At 39.5% G+C, this 24,911-nt stretch overlaps 1 protein-coding gene across 1 annotated transcript in view; it reads left to right on the forward strand.

Moving 5' to 3' along the window:
• LOC106836089 (zinc finger protein 420) overlaps positions 1–24,911 on the forward strand; it is a 45,585-nt gene that overhangs the window by 10,771 nt on the left and 9,903 nt on the right. The window contains exons 3-6 of the mRNA XM_070499527.1: positions 263–1,611; positions 15,287–15,508; positions 20,037–20,123; positions 24,181–24,307. Of these exons, the coding sequence (XP_070355628.1) occupies positions 263–1,611; positions 15,287–15,508; positions 20,037–20,123; positions 24,181–24,307 (1,785 nt within the window). The remainder of the gene's footprint in view (positions 1–262; positions 1,612–15,286; positions 15,509–20,036; positions 20,124–24,180; positions 24,308–24,911) is intronic.

Genomic DNA, 24,911 nt, shown 5'->3' on the forward strand with positions numbered 1-24,911 from the left:
CAAGCTCCCTGGTGATTCTGATCCACATCTCAATTTGAGAACCACTGACATAAAGTGTTTACTTAATCACCAATCTCACTTTCTTACATGAACTTTCATTTTCCCTAGTGTTCCCTTCTGTTTGTTTTTTTGTTTTCAAATTGTATAACAATACTTTTAGAATTTCATTGGGCGTTACTTTGGTTATCTTTTATTTTTACTGTAGAAATTTTGTTTCTTTTAGAAAAAGGAACTACATGTTAGCTTTCTTATTTTCTTTCAGATTTGGAGACCCGGTATGAGAGCAAGAAGTTATCTTCAGAAAATGACATTTATGAAATAAACTTATCCCAGTGGAAGATAATGGAAAGAATTAAAAGCCATGGCCTTAAGGACCTTATTTTAAAAAATGATTGGGAGTCCAAAAGAAAATTTGAACGACAAGGATATGTCAGTCAGATGAAAATTCCATCTCAAAAAGTGTCCTCTTACCAGAAACGCACATCTCTTACTCCACATCAGAGAATTCATTTTGTTGAGAAACCCTATGAATGTAAGGAATGTGGGAAGGCATTTAGAGTACGCCAACAACTTACTTTTCATCACAGAATTCATACTGGTGAGAAACCCTATGAATGTAAGGAATGTGGGATGGCCTTCAGACAAACTGCACACCTTACTCGACATCAGAGACTTCATTCTGGTGAAAAACTATATGAATGTAAGGAATGTAGAGAATCATTCATATGTGGCCCAGACCTCAGAGTACATCAGAAAATTCATATTGGTGAGAAGCCCTATGAATGTAAAGAATGTGGGAAGGCCTTCAGAGTGCGTGGACAGCTTACTCTCCATCAGAGGATTCATACTGGTGAGAAACCCTATGTATGTACAGAATGTGGAAAGGCCTTTAGACAGTATGCACACCTTACTCGACATCAGAAGCTTAATATTGCTGACAAACTCTATGAATGTAAAGAATGTGGGAAGGCCTTTTTGTGTGGCTCTGGCCTTAGAGTACATCACAAGCTTCATACTGGTGAGAAACCCTATGAATGTAAGGAATGTGGGAAGGCCTTTAGAGTTCGGCAACAACTAACACTCCACCAGAGAATTCATACTGGTGAGAAACCCTATGAATGTAAGGAATGTGGAAAGACCTTTAGTCGTGGTTATCATCTTATTCTTCATCACAGAATTCATACTGGTGAGAAACCTTATGAATGTAAGGAATGCTGGAAGGCCTTTAGTCGTTACTCACAACTTATTTCACATCAGAGTATTCATATTGGTGTTAAACCCTATGACTGTAAGGAATGCGGGAAGGCCTTTAGACTACTCTCCCAACTTACACAACATCAGAGTATTCATATCGGTGAGAAACCCTATAAATGTAAGGAATGCGGGAAAGCCTTTAGATTGCGCCAAAAACTTACTCTACATCAGAGCATTCATACTGGTGAAAAACCCTTTGAATGTAAAGAATGTAGGAAGGCCTTTAGACTTAATTCATCCCTTATTCAACATCTGAGAATTCATTCTGGTGAGAAACCCTATGAATGTAAGGAATGTAAGAAGGCCTTTAGACAACATTCACACCTTACCCATCATCTGAAAATTCATAATGTTAAAATATAAGAAAATCCTTTTGTTCTGTGTTGTAGAACACTCTGTGAATATAGTAATTAATCCCTTTTGCTTCATACATGTAATTGACTTGGCATAAGACATTTTATATCTTAAAAGAATATGTTAATTTAATGTCTTCCACCATCACTCAAACCTGATAAACCATCACTCAAACCTGGTAAACTTCACATTCATTCTAAAAACTAATCCTATTAATATAATGAATGTGGGAAAGACACATCATCATCTCTATCCCATCACTTTCCTGCTTGTGTTATATTGAAGAAGATGCTTCTCTGCTCTGTGCTGTAATTTATTCATTTATAAAATGGTGCTATAATACTGTGGCAGAGTAAAAATTGCTGCACATTCATTGAGACTCCTCCCATTAAGAGGTGGCATCCACATCCTTTCCCCTTGAATCCAGGCAGACTGACTTGACCAGTAGAATATAGTAGAAGTACTGCCGTGCCGGTTTTTAGACCCAGGTTTTACTGATAGATTTTACTTCATCTCCTGGAATACTCTCTCAAGTTCAGACCTTGAACTTTATGTTAAAAAGTCTGGCAACTCTGCTGAAGAGACCACATGGAGAGGCCCTGAGACTACATAGAGAGGGAGAGGCACTCTGCTGAGCTCAGTCTTCCAGACATGCCCACCAATACACCAGACATTTGAGTGAAATAGTTTCACTGGCCACCAGCTGGATGCCACTGAGTGACCTCAGTTGACACCACATAGAACAGAAGAATCGACTAACTGAGCCGCTGCCTAAATTCCTGACCTACAAAATCATGAGATATAATAAAATGGTTCTTGTTTTAAGCCACTAAATTTTGTTTTATTATATCATCATTAAAATTACTGTTTTGAAAATTCGTATTAAAGACGATGGGCACAATGAATATAGAAATGCCCTCCACCAATGCTTATCCTTATTGAATTTCAGTAACTTATTCTTGTTAAAATAATGAAAGAGAAATTCTTTCTCAAATTGTTCATAAAAAAGTAGGTATTCTACAATCTGCATTCTCTGACCCCAGTCTAAATTTAATTTAAAAGTAACAAAAAGAAACTATTTGGAAATTTAAAATCACCTGTATTATAATTCCTGCAATAATTTTTTTTAAATCCATTGTAGCCTTTTTTTATACTCAAATTGTCCTATCTTGGCCACTGGGAATTTCCTCAAGTTGGTTCCTGTGTCTTTTTGTCATGACTGCTGTAGCATTTGATAGCTTCTTATTTTTCTGACCAAATGCATTAGTCAGCTCTGGAGCATATTTGGGCATTTATTGATCAATAAAGGGGGAAAATGGAGCATTTATCTTGCTTTTCCTTTATGAACTATATTTCAAGACAACCAAAAGTTGGTGAAGGACAGTTCTTTATTATTAGAGAATTCTAGCTAATAAAGGTCAAAGGAATGATAGCATTTGAAAAATCACGTTTTAAATTTATTAAATAATGAATCTTGGTGGTGATATCAATGGATGTGAAGACCCTTGGGTGAAAGATTGATAGGAAGGTTTTAATAGATGGAGCAGAATGAACCCTAATCTATATTTATAAACATCTTAAAATTGGATCAGCCAGGCTGTGTGCTTCTTGATATGATGCCAAAGATGTACACAGCACCACCTGTGAAGTATTCTTGCCCAAAATATTGATCCAGAAGTATAATTTAATCTCTAAATCTAATTAGTAGTTTACAGGAAACTTGGGGATTAAAGAAATTAATGACACAAAGAAGCAACCAACCAAATCCAGAATGTGGGAAATTCCACATAATAAATGATCTAGTTTTCTAACCAATATATGTCAAGACAAAATAAAAAGGTAATCTTGCAAATTAAAAGGCACTTAAGACGTATCAATTAAATACAATATATGGAATGTACTGGGATCCTTGCATTAAAATGTAGTGAGATTTTATTTTAATCACATATGGTTAGACACGTAGACACACGAATGGTTGTCATAAAGGAAGACATTTATCCTCAGAGATCACTAGAAATAGGAGGCACCGCATGCCACACAGGTCCACATGGGGAAGCACCTAGTTTTTTGGGGAGGCAGAAGAGGGGAGAAGACAGAGCATCGTTCAGAGCCTTTACTGGAGTTTTCCTATGAAGGAATGGGCCACACTGGGAGGTACACTAAGTGAGTTTAGGATTGGATAGTTTGAATAATTTTGGTGGGCTTTGAGCCATAGGGATAGGCCCTAGTTGTCCGGTACCTGGGGTGATTTAGGGCAGGAGGAATATTGGCTTGGTATATGAGTTTGATAAAGGAGATGGTCAGGGGAGGCGGGTATCATTTGCCATCTCTAGGAATTTGCTAGCCCTCGGAGGGGTAATCTTTCCAGGATCAAGTCATCAAATGCCAGACCATCAAGAATACAGAAAATAAGAAAATACAGTCAATGCAATCCTGATTTGGACAAATACATGAAAAAAATTTAGACTATTGTGAAAATGTAAACCTAGAGTGAGTTAAATTATGTGAAGCAATTATTGTTCATTTGATTAGGCACAATGCTGGCATGGGCGTGGGAGTGTGTATGTGTGTGTAAGTCCTTATACTGAAGTATTCAAGGGTGAAATTATGGCGTGTCTATGATTTGCTTTGTAATACTTCAGAAAAACAAAGGGTGGGGGTGATAGATGAAAAAAGATTGGCAAAATGTTGCTAAGTGTTGAAGGTTGATGATGAGTACACAGGGTTCATTGTGTTATTCTTACTACCTTTGCGTATATTTTAAAATTTCCATAGTAAAGTTTTTTTAAGTAGAAAATCAAATAGGAAATTTTAGATTACTTAGTGATAAATGATAAAGTGATGCCTACAAATAAAAATTTGTAGGAAATCACCAAAGCTCTACTTGGTAGAAAATTAATCACCTTAATGCATTTAGAAAACCTAGATTGAGGAACTAGTGTTTCTCTTGTTTACCACTCAGTCCCCACACCTACAGTGCCTGTCACATAACAGGCAATTGATAAATGTGAAAAAATTGATAAATGTGATAAATTGAAAAAAGTAAGCATTAAGTTGAGCTAGAAAAAAAACTAAGTGGAAGGAAGTAATTCATACGCTAAAAGTAGAAATTAATGGAATAGTTAATAAAACAGTAGACTTTATCCAAAGATGTTCTCTTTGAAAAGACCATGAATATAGAATTGGCAGTTATTATTGAGGAAAAAAGAGATGCCTCAGTTACAGCTGTATGTAGGGGAAAGGTGAAATCGCTACATATATTAAGGAGATTAAACATTTTTTTAAGTTATATGTGTATTACTATATACATATATTTCAATATGTATAAAAATAATGAATTATCTAGAGAAACCTAAATGATCAAAATTGACTCAAGATACTACAGAGGGGCTGACCCCAGGGCCAAGTGCTCAACTTCACCCACTCCGTTTTGATGGCCCAGGGTTTCCCCCATTGGGTTCCTGGGCACGGACATGACACCGCCCATCAAGCCACGCTGAGGCGGCGTCCCACATAGCACAACCAGAAGGACCTACCACTAGAATATACACCTACGTACTGGGGGTCTTTGGGGAGAAGAAGAAGAAAAAAAGATTGGCAACAGATGTTAGCTCAGATAACAATCTCTAAAAAAAAAACAACATACTATAGAAAACCTGAATAGATCTATAAACAAAGGAAAAATGTAAATGTAGTTATGATCTTGATTTTTAAAAACTAGAATCAATAGTTTTGCTGGCAATAAAAAGCTTTAAAGAGGAGATAACCTTTAACAAATTTTTGCCAGATCATTCTATAAGGCAATATCCCAATAATAAAATTAGATGAGGATAGCCCCTAAAAAGGAAAATCTGGACCAGTATTACTTAAGATACATGCAAACACTCCAAAAAAAGTTCTATAAATTGAACTCAGTCTATTAAAACAATTATAAAATGTAAAATGATCTGCCAGGAATATCTGGGGGCCTGACCCATTGTGGTTTAATTAGGTATTCAGATTTTAAGTATTCTTTTTCTTTTCTTTTCTTTTCTTTTTTTGAGGAAGATTAGCCCTGAGCTAACTACTGCCAGTCCCCCTCTTTTTTTTGCTAAGGAAGCCTGGCCCTGAGCTAACATCTGTGCCCATCTTCCTCTACTTTATATGTGGGATGCCACGACTGGCACCTAACTCCAAATTTCTGAAACTATGTTCCACAAAACAATAGTACTTAATGGTACTTGAAGAAAATGATTTTCTGGTCAAACAAGCGTGGGAGCTCTGTATACTGTATTTCTTGGGAAAAAAATTATTCACATTAAGTGCCTATCAAAAGACGATCAAAAAAAAGATGTCCTTTTATCTAACCCGATGTCTCTCAGACTTCGCTCTAGAATTCCCATTCCCAGTGCCTACTGCAGATGTGATTCCACTTTGGCAGTTTTGCTGTAACCAAAAGGAGTGGCTTCAAGGATGGAAATGTCTGCATTATGGCAGGTGTGTGGTTGTGTGGCAAGGAAAGCAACTCACGTCATGCTGTCCAACTGTTAGCTACTGGCTGTCTTTAAAATTTAAAATGGTGCTTTTCAATAGAATAGAAAACCCCAGCCCTATTCTTTATATAAATATACTATATGTATTTAGACCTTTTATTGGTCACTATTTAGATTATATACAATTTCTCACTGAAAAATATCTTATAGATATGTGTGTTTCTTGCTATACATAAGCAAGAGTCTCTCTGAAGTATTGATCGAAAAGTGGAATTGCTCAGTCATAGGTTATATTCACTTTCAACCTCACTAGATATTGCCATAAAAGTGGAGGACACCATTGTGCCAATTTACAACCCCTCCAACCAGTGAAATAGTATTTCATTGTATCTCCAATTCTGGTATGTGCTTTAACATTTTTCTGGTTATTAGTGAGTTGAGCGTCTTTCCACATCTGTTTATTGCTAAACACTGTAATTTGCCAATTCATGTCTTTTGCCCATATTCCTTTTTTTAAGAACGTTCATGTAAGAATTGTGCGATTCTTAAAAATAATTTTCTAGATAGTAATCCTTTACTTAGTATTGTAAATGATGGACTTACCTTCTCCCAGATTGTGGCTTATGTCTGTATTTATGGTGATATTGTCATATTAAAATTTTAAATATGGATACAATCATAGCTTTCATTATTACCCAATAATCTTTTTAATTTATTTTTTACTAGACCCTTGGTTTTCTAGGCAGTTAGTTATGTCAACTGCAAATAGATATAATTTTGTTTTTTTCTGAATATTTATAGTGATTATTAATTATTCTTATTGTAATAGAAAGAATTTCCAGAACAATTTAGGATTAGTGATGATAGCAGGCATCTAATTGTTTTCCCCACTTCAGTGGAAACCCTTGGTGCAATGTTTGCTCTCGGTTTGAGGTAAACAGACTTTGTGTGGCTCAGCTGTTTCCTTCAGTCTCTGTTTAACTTTTTTAATAGAAATGCCTGCTGAAATGCTATTTGGGCACATCGATATAATATTTTTCTTCTTGAATTTGTTACTGTGATAAGTTGTACTTTGGTCATTAAGGCAGTATGGTATTGGTGCAAGAAGGAACAAGTAGACCAATAAAGCAAAATAAGGAGCCCTGAAATAGACCTACACTTATATGTGGCCATTTGATTTATGACAAAGGGTCCTCTCTGCAGTGTGGTTGGGAAATGGTGGTCTTTTCAATAAATAGCTCTGGCTCAGTTGCATATCCATATTGATAAATTAATCTCGGCTCTTACCTCACACTACACACTAATCAATTCCAGATGCATTAGTGATCTAATGGTAAAAGATAAAGGCTTTAAAAGAAAACATAGAATATCTTTCTAGCCTTGAGGTAGCAAAGATTTCTTAAACGGAACACAAAAAGCACTAACCATATGGAGAAAACATGGTAAATTTTACTATATTGAGTGTAAGAATCTATTTTCATCAAAAGACACCATTAAGACAGTGAAAGGTTGGGGCCGAGTGAAACCCATGGCCAAGTGGTTAAGTTCACGTGCTCTGCTTCAGCGGCCCAGGGTTTCGCTGCTTTGGACCCTGGGCACAGACGTGGCACCGCTCATCAGGCCATGCTGAGACGGCGTCCCACATGCCACAACTAGAATATACAACTATGTACTGGGGGGCTTTGGGGAGAGAAAGGAAAAATAAAATCTTAAAAAAAAAAAAGTGAAAGGGCAAGCCACAGAGTGGGAGAATATATCCACAATATATATTTTTGCATGAAGACTCATCCAGAATATATAAAGAACTCCTACAGATCAATAAATGACAACCAAATAGAAAATGGGGAAAAAAATAAGCACCTCAATAAAATGGATATCCAAATGGCCAATAAAGATATCAAAAGGTGCTCAAGTTCATTAATTATCAAGAAAATGGAGAAATTAAAACCACAATGTGATAGGACTATACACCCACCAGAATAGCTAATGAAAAAAATGTGCACAAAGTGCTTGTGCATCATGCGTACCTTCAGTGTGCCCCAGAGCACTCTAGCCTTTGACAGTACACTAGGGAATGCTAAAGACAACATCCCTGATCACCAAGAAACTCTGGGGAGCAGACAAGTGAGTACCTAACTTCATACTGATAAGGGCCATGAAGAGAAAAGGTACCGGGAAGGAGAATTACTGGAGGGGGACAATTCAGTTGGTTGTTTCGTCTGAAGTATGTACGGTATCCATAGTGGTAGCAGTACAGGTTTTTTGCAAGAATAGCCAGGCTAACACTGAAAAAGAAAAGCTACAAAGGGATACTAGTCCTCCCAGATATTTAAAAATACTAAAAAACCTGTATAATCAAAATAATGTGATGAACAGAACATGCATGAACAGGCCAGTAGAATAGAACAGAAAGTCCATAAATCGACCCAAATATACAGAGAATTTAGTACATGAAGGAATAGAGGAAGTGACTGTTCTCTGAAAATACCTTTTTGTATATTTTTTACTACGGGGACTATGTTAATGTTTTACATATTTTAAAAATATCAACAAAGAGTGGAGAGGCTGTAAATTGGAATATAAGCAAAAACAAATATTTCCCCCACACTAAAGGGGAAAAAAGAACTATCCCAGGCAACTGTTGAAGACAATTTGACCATATTCCCTCAGTCTAAGAAAAAAAGTTGTATATAAATAAACTCCCAGTTAGTAGGATTGATTTACACAGTTATATAGATTAACAATTCTGAAACTACTAGAATCAAGCAAAAAAGTAAATACATTGTAGGAGTGAGTAAATATAATGGGAACCAGGTTTATCATTGCTGGAGAAGGAAGTTGCAATATGCAAAGGAGGCGGCTAGAATGAACCGTGTGGTGCTGGATAGCAATTGGAGGTATCACTATAAAGTCATGGTTTTAAAAAATATATAAATATAGAACTGCATAGTCTGTGTATACATATATACATATATTTGTCTTATATACAAATACATATATATTTATATGTATATGAATACATATATATATTTCCTAGTGGAGAGGACATAGAAGCAATGACATCTCAGTAGCAATGAGAATCTCCAGCACCCAGATCCAAGGAAACAGGGCTCCCTGGAAAAACAGCATATGCCAGCACTGAGTAGAGAAAACACAAATGGGGTTGGAACATTTTGTGGGGGCAGAAAGTAGGGAAGTGCTCAAAAAAGGATTGAAATATGTCAAAAGGTCACAGTTTCAGTCTGAAGGAGTTCCCACTTGCCAAACCTGGGACAATCTGAGCATCAAAATATGTCATGATAGTAACAGACTGAGTAAAACCATTGAGTAACCCAGTGACTGAAATAAGAATCCATGAAACATGCTTTATAGTAGAAGGCCAACTTATTGACATAGAAAGAATGGTGGAATTAGAAAATCGCCATCGATAAACCATCACAGTAATAATTGATTCTGGTAAGAATCATCAATGGATGTTAAAACTAGTGGGTAAAAGTTTGATAAGAAACAGATGTTGATATCTTCTTTTTTTAATCATTATTGTGTTGATTTATAGTTCATTTTTGTTTTTAAAAGATTTTATTTTTCCTTTTTCTCCCCAAAGCCTCCCGGTACATAGTTGTGTATTTTTAGTTGTGAGTCCTTCTAGGTGTGGTATGTGGGATGCCACCTCAGTGTCACCTGATGTGTGGTGCTATGTCCGCGCCCAGGATTCGAACCGGGGAAACCCTGGGCTGCTGAAACAGAGCGCGCAAACTTAACCACTCGGCCACAGGGCCAGGCCCATGCTGATATCAAAGTGTTTCTCCACAAAGGGAAAAATAGTAACATTGCAGTGAAGAAATCTGGAGGCACCACCTTAACCAAGTAATCAAAGTTAACATAACCAGCATGAGACAAAATGACATGCTGTACCTCCTGTTATAATGCACTGAGAAGAACAGAGCAACTCCTGTGATATTCCTGCCAAAGGGCATAACCAGAACCTAATCATAAGGAAATCACAGAAAACTGCAGATTGAGCAATGTTCTACAAAATAACTGGCCTGCAAATATGTCAAGGTCAAGAAATACAAAGCTTGAGGAATGATTTCAGAATACAGGAGACTAAAGAAACATGACAATTTAATGTATGATCCTGGACCAGAAAATTTTTTTTTCCTCTAAAGCTTTATTGACACAATCGTGAAATTTGAATAAGGTTTGTAGATCAAATAAAAGTATTGTTATCAGTGTAAATTTTCTCATTTTCATCATTGTACTGTGATTATGGAAGAGAATGTCTTTGTTTTTAGGATGAATAACACTGAAGCATTCAGAGGAAAAGGTGCAACTGACCTTTCTGAATGAAATTCCAATTGTTCAGAAAAAAATAGTCATACAGCAAGTGCAATAAATGTTAGCAATTGCAGAATCTATATGAAAGTTATAAGGAATTCTTTGTGCTATACTTGCAACTTTTCTGTAAGTTCGAAATTATTTCAAAATAATAAGTTTTATTAACAAAGAGCAGGTTTGCGTTCTGCCTCCTCCATTAATTGCTCTGTGATGTTGGGCAAATTATGTCACCTCACTGTGCCTCTGTGTCCATCACATGAGGATCAAAATGGCACCCACATAAGGGGGTTGATATAAGGAATACATGTAACATTCTTAAAATTAGGCCTGCCAAATAGAAAGAGCACTATAAATTTTAGCTTTTTAAATTTTTTGAAAATTTGTGTCTTTTTTTTGCCTCCAAGAAATTTTCTTCTTTTGTCTTTTTTTCCTTTCCTATTCCCTCTCCTTCCTTATTATTGGTTTCTCCTTCTAGAAGTCCTATTAGACAGACATTAGAATTTCAGGCACTGCCTTTACATGTCATTTTCTCTCATGTTTTCCATCTTTATTCTTTTGTGCAGAGTTTGGGGAGAAACTCTAAGATCGATTTTTCTATTCTTTTAGTCACTCCTCCACTATCTCCAGTCTGCTATCAGCCAAGCAATTGAGTTATTTAATTCATGTGTTTAATCTCCAAGAGAGCAGATTATTTTGTTTTTTAAGTCTAATCTGGTTTTATGCACACTCTTTCTTTCCTAATATTTCAGGGGGTGGGACTTGAGGTAGGGTGGGAGATGTAGAAGCTTAATTGGGTTTTAAGGGTTGTGTACCATATTTCTGAGCCACTTTTCTGCCATTGGGATCCATGAAACACTCTAATATCATCAGAATAAATTTCACTTTTCACTTGTTACTTCTTAATTAAAAAGGTTTAATGAAAGTTTCCTGTGTCCGTTATCTTGTCCTATAGCCTCATACTTTGTTTTAAATAAACTTTTTATTTTAGAATGGCTTTAGATTTACAGAAAAGTTGCAAAAATAGTTGAGTTCCCAAATAATGAGCACCCAGTTTCCCCTTTTAAGATCTTACATTACTACAGTAGATTTGTCACAATAATAAACCAATATTGATACATTATTATTAACTAAAGCCCATACTCCAGTCAAATTTCCTTTGTTTTTATCTAATGTCCTTCTTCTGTTCCAGAATCCCATCCAGGATACCACATTACATTGAGTCATCCTGTCTCCTTATGTTCATCAAGACTGTGACAGGTTCTCAGAGTTTCCTTGTTTTTGATGTCTTTGACAGTTTGAGGAGCACTGGTCAGTTATTTTATAGAATGTCCCGTAAGTTGGAATTGACTAATATTTTTCTCCTAGTTAGACAGGGGGGTTGGATATGGGGGGAGGAAGACCACATTAATTGCCACTCTCACAACATCATATCAAAGGTACACGCTAGCAACATAACTAAAGTGTCACTGATGATGTTAGCCTCGAACGCCTAGCTGGGGTAGTGCTTGCCAGATTTCTCCACTGTAATCTTACTTTATCTGCCTTCCCATACTGCACTCTTGGGAAGGAAGTCACTATGCACAGCTCACACTTAAAGGGTGGGGAGTAAAGCTCCAACCACTTGAGGAGGGGTAATCCAAACAAAGTATCCAGAATTCTCCTACATGGGAGATTTGTTCATTTTCCTCCATTTGTTTATTTGTTCATGTCAGGATAGACTCATGGATATTTATTTTATACTTTGGGTTATAACACAATACTATGTTACCTTTTTTTCTTTTGCTCAAACTTTTCCAACTTTGGCCATTGTGAGCTCTTTCATTTGGCTCCTGTGTCTCTTTGACATAGCTCTATCATTTTGTATCTTGAGCACTTCCTTTACTTTCTGATATTCCCAGCTCATCTTGTATATTCCCTGCCCAGCTCTCAGCAGACGCAGCTAGAAAATATATTTGCATATACTAACGCAAGTATATACAATATGTGTGTGTATATATTTTACACTAAACATGAGTTAGCAACTATATTAGCTAAACATGAGTTCATATTGATTTTAAAAAGAGGGAAAATGTGATCCATAAACAGGAAAAAAGCAACCAATGGAAAGAGAACTTGAGATTACCCAGATACTGGAATTAGAAAGTAACAAATATGTTTATTACATTAATGGAAAGTATGGTCATAATGAATAAGTGGACAGGAACCTCAGAAGAAAAATGCAAAGTATAAAAGAGAACTGGGAATGAAAGTTTTATAACTGAAAAAACTGAAATGAAAATTTGACAGAATGAGCATAAGAGCAGATGAGAGGAATCAAAAGAAAGGGTCAGTGATCTCCATGATAGATCACTAATAATTATCCAATCTGAAGTACAAAAAGGAAAAAGATTGAAAAAAAGAGCAAAGGTACTTAAGGAACAATACTATTAAGTGACATATTGTACTTCTAATATTTTTTAATTTTTTTTGTTTTTTCCCTTTTTCTTCCCAAAACCCCCTGGTACATAGTTGTATATTTTTAGTTGTGGGTCCTTCTAGTTGTGGCATGTGGGACGCCACCTCAGCATGGCTTGAAGAGCAGTGCCATGTCTGTGCCCAAGATCCAAACCTGGAAAACCCTGGGCTGCCGAAGTGGAGCCCCTGAACTTAACCACTTGGCCATGGGTCCAGCCCCTGTACTTCTAAATAGAGTCCTAGAATGAGAGGATTGACAGAATATGGTAGAACAAAAACTATGACCAAAACTACCAAAATCTCTCAAATTTGATAAAATCTTGTAATCAGACAGAGAAAAACAACATATAACATATTGGGAAACAAAAATATGAATGATTCCTACTCAGAAACAACAGAAGCCAAAAGACAATGGAATAATATCTTCAAAGCACTAAATAAAAAAATGTCAACTAAGAATTCTATCTCCAGAGAAAATATCCTTTTAAAATGAAGATGAAATAAAGATATTTTCAGGTAAATGAAAAGTTAGATCATAACTAGCAGAATTGCAGTATAAAAAGTGCTAATGGACGTTCTTCAGTTGAAGGGAGTTGACATTACATGAAAATACAGACAAACGAAGAAAGGAAGAGCATCAGAAATGGTAAATATGTAGGTATATATAAAATATGTTTTCTATAAATGTTATTAAAATATATGACTTTAAAGCAAAATAATGCAACACTGTGTGGTGGGCTTTATAATATATGTAGCTGAATGTATGACAACAGTAGGACAACAAATAAGGAGTGTAAGTGAAAGGATATTGTTACAAAGTTCTTATGTTTTACATGGAGCGGTACAGTGTTAATTCTAAGTAGAACCATGTTAAATTAGGATGCATATTTTAGGGGCCAGCCTTGTGGCCAAGTGGTTGAGTTTGCGCACTTCGCTTCGGGGGCTCAGGGTTTCGCAGGTTCGAATCCCAGGTGCGGACATGGCGCTGCTAGTCAGGCCACGATGGGGCGGTGTCCTGCATGCCACAACTAGAAGCACCCACAACTAGAAATATACAACTATGTGCCAGGGGGCCTTTGGGGAGAAAAAGGAAAAATAAAATCTTAAAGAAAAAAAAGGATGCATATTTTAATTCTTAGAGCAACCTCTAACAAGATGCATAAAGGTACAGCTGAAGAGCCAACAGAAGAATTCAAATACATCAGAAAAAATTGATCAACCTCCCCAAAAAAGGCAGGAAAGGAGAAATAGTTAATAAAAAATGCGGCAAATAGAAACTAACAATATAGTAAACATAAATCCAACCAAACTAATAATTGCATAAATATAAACAAACTTTATATTTTAATGAAAAGCCAAAAACTGTCATATTGGATAAAAAATATGAAACCCAAACTACATGATATCGACTAGAAATGTATATTAAATATAAAATCAGATAGGTTCAAGGAAAAAATATGGAAAAATAAACCATCCAAACAGAAAGGATAAGAAAACTAGACTGACTATAATTTTAGACAAAACAGATGTTAAGACAAGAGACATAGAGAAATGTTTCATAATAGAACAGTCAATTCATGGGGGACACACAATCATAAATGTGTATACAACATATATATATATATGAAACAGGAAGCAAAAAGTGAGCAAACTAAACGGAGAAATAGACAAACCCACAATCGTAGTTTCCACCTAACTCCTACTTCACATATATTCTACTGTTTGCAAAACGAGACTTAAGATTGGCCCAGCCATTTTCAAATGACTTCTAAAGTTTTATATTCTTAGAAGAACAAATTCTTCCATCTATTAAATAATATATCATAGAATGTGAGATGGAGAAGATGCCGCACTGTAGTCCCCAGTGGGCTTATCCCGTTTCCTTCCTGAACAAACCCAGGACAGGACAAACCCATTATCACTCCTCTGAGAAAGGCTTCTGAAGATATTCTTCCTAATATTCACTCTCCAATCCTCCTCATTAGGAAGGCAAACAATTATAAATGCACGTGCTTAACGGAGCTTGAAAATACTTGAAGCAAAAACCTGACAGAACTAAACGGAGAACAGAAATAGACACACCTCTCAGTAATTACCAGAACTAGATTTTTAAAAATCAGTAGGGATAAAGAACATCTGAGTGACACTATCAACCACCTTAACCTAATAGACTTTTATAAAACAATACGTTCATAACTGCATGACGGAAAGAGGAAAAAGCCGCAAGGAGGGAGGGAGGGAGAGAGCCAGAGCGCCAGCCGCCTAAAGTGCAGCTCCAGGTTCTGTAGGGTTTGGAGCATATGTTTATTGAGTACCCACATTCTACTTGGATATATATACTGAACACCTGCTGTGTGCCTAGTACGTATATTGGGCGCCTGTTGATGCCAAGACTTCTTTCTAAGCTCTGGTAGGGCTTCCTCAGCGACAATCACATACGAGCGCTCGCAGACCGCCCTTTGTTCAGGTCCCGGGAGCCCCTCCCTCGCCAGATCATCTTCAAGCCCAGAGCCCTAGCTCCCGCGCTTGCGCACTCCGCGCAGCCCGTTGGGGCATTGACTACTGCGGACTACATTTCCCACAGGCCTCTGCGACCAGTTTCCTTCCGGCTTCCTTGCTGGTGTCGGCTCCGAGAGGTGAGTTGGTCGCGTGCATTGAGGAAATGGGCGCGGGGGCGGCGCGGGGGTGGTGCGGGCCTCCGAGTGAACCGGTTTGCAGGCACTGTGGAGCTTGTGACGGTGACTGGGCACTGGGTGCCCCGAGGCGTCCTCTGACCCCCTGCTTCAGGGCCGCACAAACCCCGCGGCCCGGAATGGCTCCGAGTTAGATGTCTGTGAAGGCCCCCAACAAAAAGACGCAGTGTGGGAAAGAACCGCTGCAGATCTTGGGAGCACGGCCACACCAGAGCGCCCTCGCCAGGGAGCTGCCGTGGACCTGGGGACAGATGCCGGAGCTGGCCTTTGTCCTCTGGCCTTTCTCTCTGATCCCGGGAAGGGCCAGCTTGCCCCCAGGCCCCCTCTTGCTCCTTTCGGGTTCTGTGTGTGGACGGTGGGAGCGGGGGCGTGTCCTGAGTCAGCCGGGCCAGCTGGGCTCCCGGGAGGCTCCCTGTCTCGAGATTTCGGTCTCCGTCCCCAATCTCGCTGGTCTTTAGGAAGATTGTGTTTCCTCTTTGGCCCGTGAGATACAATTTTTATTTTTCGGGGCATGAGAACATTTGCTTTCCCTGTGAAAGCGTGAAAATCAGCTAGGACTGAACAGTTAAAAAGCATCCCTGCTATTAATCAGGCTGGGCGAGAAGAGACAAAGCCAGCTGCAAAGTTAATAGAAAATATTATGTCTCCCCAGGTCATGCAGCAGTTGTAAGATGCCATAGCGACTCCTTCTTTGAGAGTAGCTGCTGTCTTACCAGTGATGCTCCAACGCACTTTGCTGTTTTTGGTGCTGGGGATACCCAATTGCTAAACCATCCTCGCTTCATGATAGCACTGTCTCCAGTTAATCCCAGTTTCTCCTCAGAAACAGGAACTATTCCAGAATTGTTCCCCGCTTCCCTTTTGAGCTCCTCCTCAAAATCCTTCTCTTGGAACTTAACCTTTTACAAAAGAGCTTTTCTTCTCCCTCTCCTCCATCGCATTCCAAACGCTCCTGTGGAATTTCCTCTCTCTCTCGAGTCAATAAATCTGACTTTGTCGGACTATGCAGGCTTGAGCTGGTTAGGCTTTAACCTCGGAAATACCCTGTCCTTGACCTGGTGCTTTGCCCTTCCTTCCCGGTGAGCGGTGGGGGCGCTGAGGGTAGCCCCCTTCCAGTGGGTGTTCGCCTGAACATTGAATCCCTCCTGGGAGCCGCTGCTGTCTCATCATTTGGGTGGTCTCCACCTAAACCTCCTGAAGGGAGGCCGCCTGCAGAGCTTTATTTTAGGCCGTGATTTGTTGAGAAGATTAAGGAGGTGGTTTGGTTGGTGACAGAGTCTTCTGCTTTTGAGGCTTTTAAGAAGTGAAAATGTGGTAGGGTTTCTAACAGAGAGATCTGTGTTGACAGGGGTGGGAAGGGAAGACCTTAGTAGAAATTTGAGAAGTGGTTTGAAGTTTCTAACAGTGAATTTGTTTCAGGCCACATATTTATGTGGTCTTATGAGAAGCAGTTTAGTGTAGTGGCAGTAGTATGGGGTATGGAGCTGAATTACCAGGATTCTAATCCTACACCTACCACTTAGAGTTAGGTGAATTTGGGGCAATTTATTTTATTTCTTTGTGTCACAGTTTCTTCATCAGTGAAAGGAGGATGATGATAGAACCTCTGTGTGGGATTGCTTTGAATAGATGAATTAATATATGTAAAGTCCTCAGATAATGCTTGCCATGTGATAAGTGCTCCATAGATTTAATTGGTGTGCTTATGTTGTAATTCCATGTTTTTCCTTATCACTCGGATCCAAAAATTATGAGAATTTTGTCCCATTTACTTCATCCATCCATGTAGCCCCGTTTCGTAAATTGTTGCTAATCAAGAGGAAGTACCTATTAACATGAAACTTTGAAATTTAGTAGTTAGTGTTATAAGAAAAAGCAGGGCTGAGAACTCAAACTTTTTATGGAAGGAAAAAGGAAGAGCAGAAGAGAATTTTCTTTAATTCTGGGAAGAAGAGTAGGTAATATTCTTCACCTTCAGTGATGTAGCTGACTTCAGGTAAATGTTTATTTGCTACTTTAGTGCTTTATTATATATACTGTCTTATTCAATCCTCATAGCAACCCTTTGAGATGGAATCTATAATTATCACCATATAGAAGGAAACTAAGGCTGAAAAGTAACAGGTCCAAGATGACACAGCTATTAACTATCAGAGCTGAGATTTGTATCCTGGAAGTTTGACAGCAAAGCCTGTGTTAATAATTACAACAGTATACCAAGTCTCATTATGTATACTTTAAAAAGAATCCTTCCTACCTTACTCAGTAATCCATCATGATGGAGAGAGAAGATGTTAATCTGATGACAGCAAGCACTGTCAAGTTATGTCCCGGTCATACTGAAGCTGTGGGGTCTGGAGGTAAATGGATTTCATACAGTAGGATTTATGCCTTACAATGTTTATTTTAATGATGTTCAATGCCAAGTGAGAGTAGTAGGACAGGAAGATCCAGCAGCCAGGGGAGGGCTTCATAGACATCTTAGCCCAAAGGATTGACTAAGAAGCAAAATAAAGTCATTTGTCAGAAGGACATGAAAGGCAGCAGCCGTGAGATGGCCATCATTGCTGAGGACGTCCGTCACGGGCTTTTTGCCGTTCTCTTCTGGGTGGTACTCCAACATCCAGGGGCAAATTAAATCATAGAGTTGGTTCGTGAATTAGAAGCTGAAGTAGAAAAGTCACTCAGGAAAAACGACAGCTGTTTTTAGAGTATCCTCAGCTTTTTTCTCAGTTCAGCAGAAGACCGAAAGAAACCCTTGAACTGGGAAAGTCTCCTTCTTTGGAGTATTTGTGTACTTGAGGTTCACGCTGTATTTAATATGGTGGTGAGCGTCACTGGCTGTCACTGTAAACATTTGACTGGTCCTTCTAGGCATATGTGTGATTTTTTTTTCCTGCCAAAATAGTTTAATGTCACATATGTTGAGGTTGTTTTTTTTCTTTGAGGAAAATTGTCCCTGAGTTAACATCTGTAGTCAGTCTTCCTCTGTTTGCTTGAGGAAGATTGTCACTGAGCTAACATCTGTGTCAATCTTCCTCTATTTTATGTAGGATGCCACCACAGTGTGGCTTGACGAGCAGTGCTAGATCCATACCCAGAATCCGAACCTGTGAATGCTGGGCAGCAGAATGGAGCTCACGAACTTAACCACTACACTACCGGCCGGCTCCTGTTTTTTTCATTTTAAACACACTGGCTTCACTCATTTCATCAAAATTGTGGCAACATTGTCACTTTTTAATATTTACATGGTTTTCAGTGGTATAAATGCATTACAGTTTATTTAATCATTTCTCTGACTAGATTCTTTTCAGCATCCCTCTGCAGACATTTTTAGGTACATGTACAAATAGTTCCTTTGGTCCCGGAAGTGGAGTTTCTGCTTCACGGGGTTTTCAGGGCTACAGGGTCTAAATGGTGCTTCTCACCATTCTAAGTTTGGACCAACCTAGTGTGCATTTCCCTGTGACCCTGCTGAGACGGGGCATCATTAGTCTTTTAGATCTCCCCATCTAGTCACTGGAAAAGATATTTTTTTGATTGTTTAACACACATCTCCTTAATTAGTGATGAGGTTCAGTATCTTTTGAAAGGGGATTTCTGTTTTTTGGTGAATTGCCCTTGCAATAGAAATGCTAGCCTTCAGAGGCAAAAACCAAAGTTGAAAGGTGGCTTTTTAGTTAGAGACATGTGGATGCAGAACAGAGCTCTGCCACTTACTATCTGAATCGGGGCAAATGATCGGGCTCCCGAGCATCCGTTTCCTGAGCTGTTGGAAGGAGAGAAGCACTACATTGCAGAACAGTGCTGAGGAGCAACGCCCATCACACACAAGTTCTCCATGACTGTTCGTTGGGGACTAACCACAGCATCATGGATCCCCCCCTCCCCAGCTTGGATCCTGAAAGAGAGGGGTTGGCAGAGGATGTCATGGTCTGAGAGGTCCTGCTTGGGAAACAGTAGTGAGCTGTCCTGGTGGGGAAAAGGCCAGTGCGGCCTTGCAGGGGCCGTAGCTGCCAGGCTCAATCCGTGTGCTTTTCAGTCTTTGTGTTCAGGAAGCTCAGGCAGGATCCTGGGGGCTCAAAGGAGGCTCTATTTGGATGCTGTGGCCCTTTCTGAGCCCTGAAAAGTTGTGCTAGAGGGAGGAAGAGCTGCTCAGGACAAGTTGGAGTCCTCTAGTGTCAGGACCAGATCCGCATTGCCAAACAGAGAATTGGTGAGAATCCTCTTGTAGAAGTATCGGCTTCTACCCCAAGTCTGTCGTTGTCCATCTGGATTTCTTCAGGCTCTGGATTGCTTCAGACTCCCTATACTCTCCCCCAGTTTGTGTGGGTCTGGGGTTGGTGTGGGTATAGTGGTGGGAATAGTTGAGAAGCAGGAATGGAAGAGAAAAAAAGCTGTGTTAATGTAAGTCACTTGGGGAGCTCTGAGGCACATCTGGTTTCATGGATTCCTTTTCTTCCTCCAGATCTGGCTTTTCTGGACACTGCTGTTCTCCAACAGAGAAGTCTGGAGAAGGACTGACCAGTTCTTGCAGTTCGAAACCATGGCCCATGTAAGCTGATGTTTCTTTCTCCTTTTTTTTTTTTAAAAAATTGGCACCTGCGGTAACATCTGTTGCCAATCTTCTTTTTTTCCTTCTTCTTCCCAAGGCCCCCCTATAAGTAGTTGTATATTCCAGCTGTAGGTTCTTCTGGTTGTGCTATGTGGGACGCCACCTCAGCATGACCTGATGAGTGGTGCTAGGTCCGCGCCCTGGATCCGTACTGGTGAAACTCTGGGTCGCCAAAGTGTGAACTTAACCAGTTGGCCAGGGGGCTGGCCCCTCTTTCTCTGTTTTGAGATATTGTCAATTTCTAGGTCGTGTCTACATACTCATTTGTTATCTTGAAATTTCCTATTTAGCAGAACTCCATCTAAGAACCTGTTCTAGTTCCTCTCATTCCTGTGAGAGTTGGGGACAAATAGCTCAGTATCCTCTCCGTGCATCCTTCCCTTTTCTCCACTAATGTGGAGCATCTGCTCTCTACAAAATCATCTGTCAAGAGCCATGAGGGAGCAAAAGTGAAATGCTTGCGAAAAATGTAGGCATTCTCTGCAGGATGTCCCCTCTGTTAACATTTTCCAACAGAATAGCTTTTGTTTTTAATACTTCAACTTCAGAGAAAGCGTATTTCTCTGAGTACAGTGATTTTTAGTTTAGTTGTGTGTAGGAAAATTTATGTCCCCAATACACAATTTGACCTTTTTTTAAAGTTTTTTGAACTTTTCGTTGACATATAATGTACATGGAGAAAAGTGCACAAATCGTAAGTGTACAGCTGAATGCGTTTTCATAAATTGAGTGCATCTATGCTGCCAGCACTCGAGTCAAGAAAGAGAATATTACTCGCACTTGTGATGCTGTGCTTGAGCCACCCCCTCCCCACCCAGTCCAAATGTAACCTCTGCCCTCACTTCAAATACCATATATTAATTTTGCCTGTTTTTAGAACTTTATGTAAGTGAAATCGTATAGTTCAATGCAACATTTTTTAACAAAAAACAATATGCAGAAAGAGTCTTGTCATATTCCAAGTTTAATTGCTAGACTGTCAGAAGCATTGGCAGATGTTTTGAAATGCACACAAGTATCTTGAAAGGGGATGTGTGCATCTGGGGCTGCTGGTGATAAAAGAGGCATCCGAGCATGATAGTGAGTGTGAGCCATCCCTGCCTTTGTGCATTTTCATAGTGCACCTCACATATGGCCATTGTTTTTGTCTAGTATAAAATGAGTTCCTAAACAGTTGGAAAAGTGTTGAAGAAAATTGTGGAGAAAGAAACAAAACAGATGAGAAAAATGAGTTCAGTAAAAGAGACAATGAAAATACAAAGCCAAAGATATCATGTGTGCACTGACCCATGTGTATTAGCTTCTTCCTTTTTTTTTTTGCTGAGGAAGATTAACCCTGAGCTAACATCTGTGCCAGTCTTCCTCCACTTTTTTTTTTATTGGCACCTGAGCTTACATCTGTTGCCAGTCATCTTCTTTTTTTTTTCCTCTTCTCCCCAAAGCCCCCCAGTACATAGTTGTATATTCTAGTTGTAGGTCCTTCTGGTTCTGCTATGTGGGACGCCACCTCAGCATGGCCTGATGAGCGGTGCCATGTCGGTGCCCAGGATCTGAACCAGTGAAACCCTGGGCTGCCAAAGTGGAGCGCAGGAACTTAACCACTCGGCCATGGGGCTGGCCCCGTTCCTCCACTTTTTGTGTAGGTCGCCACCACAACATGGCTGACACGTGGTGTAGGATCCAAATCCATGAACCAAGGCCACCACAGTGAAGCGTGCCAAACTTCACTATGCTATGGGGCTGGCACCAGTACTGTCATTCTTTATTGGGGGGAAATGTGAAGCTAGTTGGAGGGTTAGAATTGATGTATAATGCCTTATAATTCTTTGCTTTAATATGGTGGGAAAATAGGCAGCTGGTTCATAATGTAGTGTGACAGCGCCTGATTTGCAGGAATGGATTATTGATGTTAAGTGGGAGATCCCTGTTTTGACTTTTCCTTGAAGACCTGTGATTTGGTGAAAGAGAATTTGGCCCTATTTGACTGCTCACAGGGAAAACTCGAAACTTCTCCACAGCCCTGAGCTTTCCAAGTGCGTAAGATGGGGTTCAGTGTAGGCTGCTCTCAGTCTCTGTACGTGTTGAGATCTTATGGTTGTAATGCTTTTAGGATCGGGTGGATTAGGTAGGGATGTGGTTGGGGCCTCTGAAGACCTAAAATTTCATGTGCTGCCTTGATGTCTGTGTCGGGGCCTCAAAGGCCTACCCATGAGTTCCCCTGCTCTCACCAGATATGTCCCTCAGCCAGTGGAGAAGACTCCCTACCTGGCCAGTTCCCCCATCAGCCACACCAGCTAAACTCATCCTGGTCCTCAACCTATTGGGTTTCACCTCCCTGCCAGCCCGCAGAATTACTCACACAAGCCAGTCATGTCCTCCTGCAGGAACCAGGGAACACCTCACCCTCTATTTACGACAAAGCCTGCCTCCCACACACCCTGCTTGTTCACTGTATTCCTGAGTGCAACCCCTGTGTGGCCCTGCATGACGTGTGGTGTCCTTCTTCCCCCGGCTGTGAGTGTATTTGACTGATAAACTGCCGTCAGGCTCATCTCTCTGGTGTCGGGTGTTCAGCCATCTCATACAGCTTAGGGCGAGGGCCCCCCCCCCGCCCCCCCACCCCCCCGCCACCAATGGTGTGAAGAGGAGGCGATCAGAACAGGACTGCAAATGGAGAGATCAAGAATCATCTCTGGGGGACCCTGAGAGAAGAAAACCAGGAGCAGAGTGCATTGTGTCGTTTTACAGGATGTGCTGGTCTAGAGAAGGGCTTCTCAACCTTGGAACTATTAATATTTTGAGCCAAGAAATCTTTTATTTTGTGTGTCCTTTGCATTGTAGGGTGTCTAACAGTATCCCAGCCTCTATCCGTCACATGCCTGTAACACTCACACCCCTTCCCTGCAGTTGTGGCCACTAAAATTGTCCCGAGACATGGCCCCTTGTCTTCTAGGGAGTAAAATCAGTCCTCATTGGAAAGCTCTGGTCCAGACGGATGTCTTCACGATTCAGTGTCCTCTCACTTGAGAATGAGGAGAGGTGTTCAGTGAGAGATGATGGGTGACAAAGAGAAGAAGGTCACCCAGATGCATAAGTAATAGGTAGTGTAGACCATGTAGTTGAGGAAGATTTTTGAGTTTATATTGACTTGAAATCTCTAAATAGAAAAAACAGAGAAAGATTAAATCTAAAATATTCAAGATGTGGATTACCATGTCGAAATTTTTAAATGTTTACTAAAGAATTGGTCATACATTGTAATATCTTAATAGACGTATGTTAACATGTTATGAGGAAGTTAAATTTCATTGAAGTAAATTGGAAATTGCTGTTGCTTCAAAATAATTAGTGCAATGCAATGTTCTTCAACTTGAATAACTGTTTTAACAAGATCATGCTTTCCTGAAATATGAAAGAGACGACAGTGTGTAATATTGTGTTTTAAATTAAAACTTTACCTTTGGAAAATAAATCCTGGAAAATGGCCCAATAAAAAAAAAAGAATTGGTCATAAAAGGGAAAATATTTATAGTAAAATCTGACTTTATGGACTGGAGTCTATTTCCTTAGAGATTTTGTAATACATCCAGGAGAAATTTCTACCAATTTTTTTTTCATGATCCTTAAATGGAAAAAAAAGTGGAAGACCTCATATTTCTTAAGAGTTTGTGGTGGACACACAGCTTGCAGAAGGCTTGTGTGCACTGTTGCGTTTCATTGGGACTTTTTTTGATTATTTTATTTATTTCCAGATAGTTTTGGGTAAAAATTTAATCTTACATGTAGCCACAGGACTGACTATTCAAGACATGTAGCACTCTGCTTCAGTGACACTAATTTTCTTACTGTCCGCTATGGATGTCATAAGTTTTCAGCCCTACCCTGTTTGCTTGATGTGTGACCCCCTGTCTGCAATGCAGTCCTCAATCTCCTCTCTTTCTATTTTAAAAGTATTTCATTTGTTTTCACAAGTAGTACATGCGTTTTATTTTTGCAGAGTTCGGTGACATTCAGGGACGTGGCCATAGACTTCTCACAGGAAGAATGGGAGTGCCTGGACTCGGCTCAGAGGGACCTGTATCGGGATGTGATGTGGGAGAATTACAGCAACTTCGTCTCGCTGGGTAAGGCTCTTCGTCTCAAACCATGTTCACTTTCTCTACTGCCAATTTCAGGAAGATGTTTTGAGAAACTGGATACATTTTTTCTCCCTGTTCCAAAGGCATGGTTTATACTTTGTTAGGTTAGAAATAGGCCCCTCCACTTAACACTTCTTCCCTCCCATCTGCCTTGTCCTTTCAGGCTCTGTAATTTCCTTGTTTCCTTAGTATTCAAGGGGCTGGGTTTAAATTCTGGGTTGCTTACAACAGAAATCAAGAAGCTAGATTTCACATTGTATTTGAGCTCAGAATTGATGTAGGTGCTTACCACGCCTTTCTGATCCACCTGCAAGGAGACTACTTAGACACAGGGGTTCCGAGTCTCTCTAAAAATTGAAGCAGGCTGGAGAACTTATATAGTATGAGATAGAGCCACAAAGTTTATTTAAAACGCAGGTAAACACCTTCTGTTTCCTATCACAGACATATTCAGTTCCACCTGCTTTGTGGTTGAAAGTTAAAATATGAGAACGCTGCATTTAATATTGAATGAATATCTCAGAAAGGATCTGAGGATGTCTCAGGAAGCCTCTTATTCTCCTCTCAGCAAATTGATAACGATAAAAAT

The sequence above is a fragment of the Equus asinus genome, chromosome 26, assembly GCF_041296235.1.
Source record: "Equus asinus isolate D_3611 breed Donkey chromosome 26, EquAss-T2T_v2, whole genome shotgun sequence".
Taxonomy (NCBI): domain Eukaryota; kingdom Metazoa; phylum Chordata; class Mammalia; order Perissodactyla; family Equidae; genus Equus; species Equus asinus.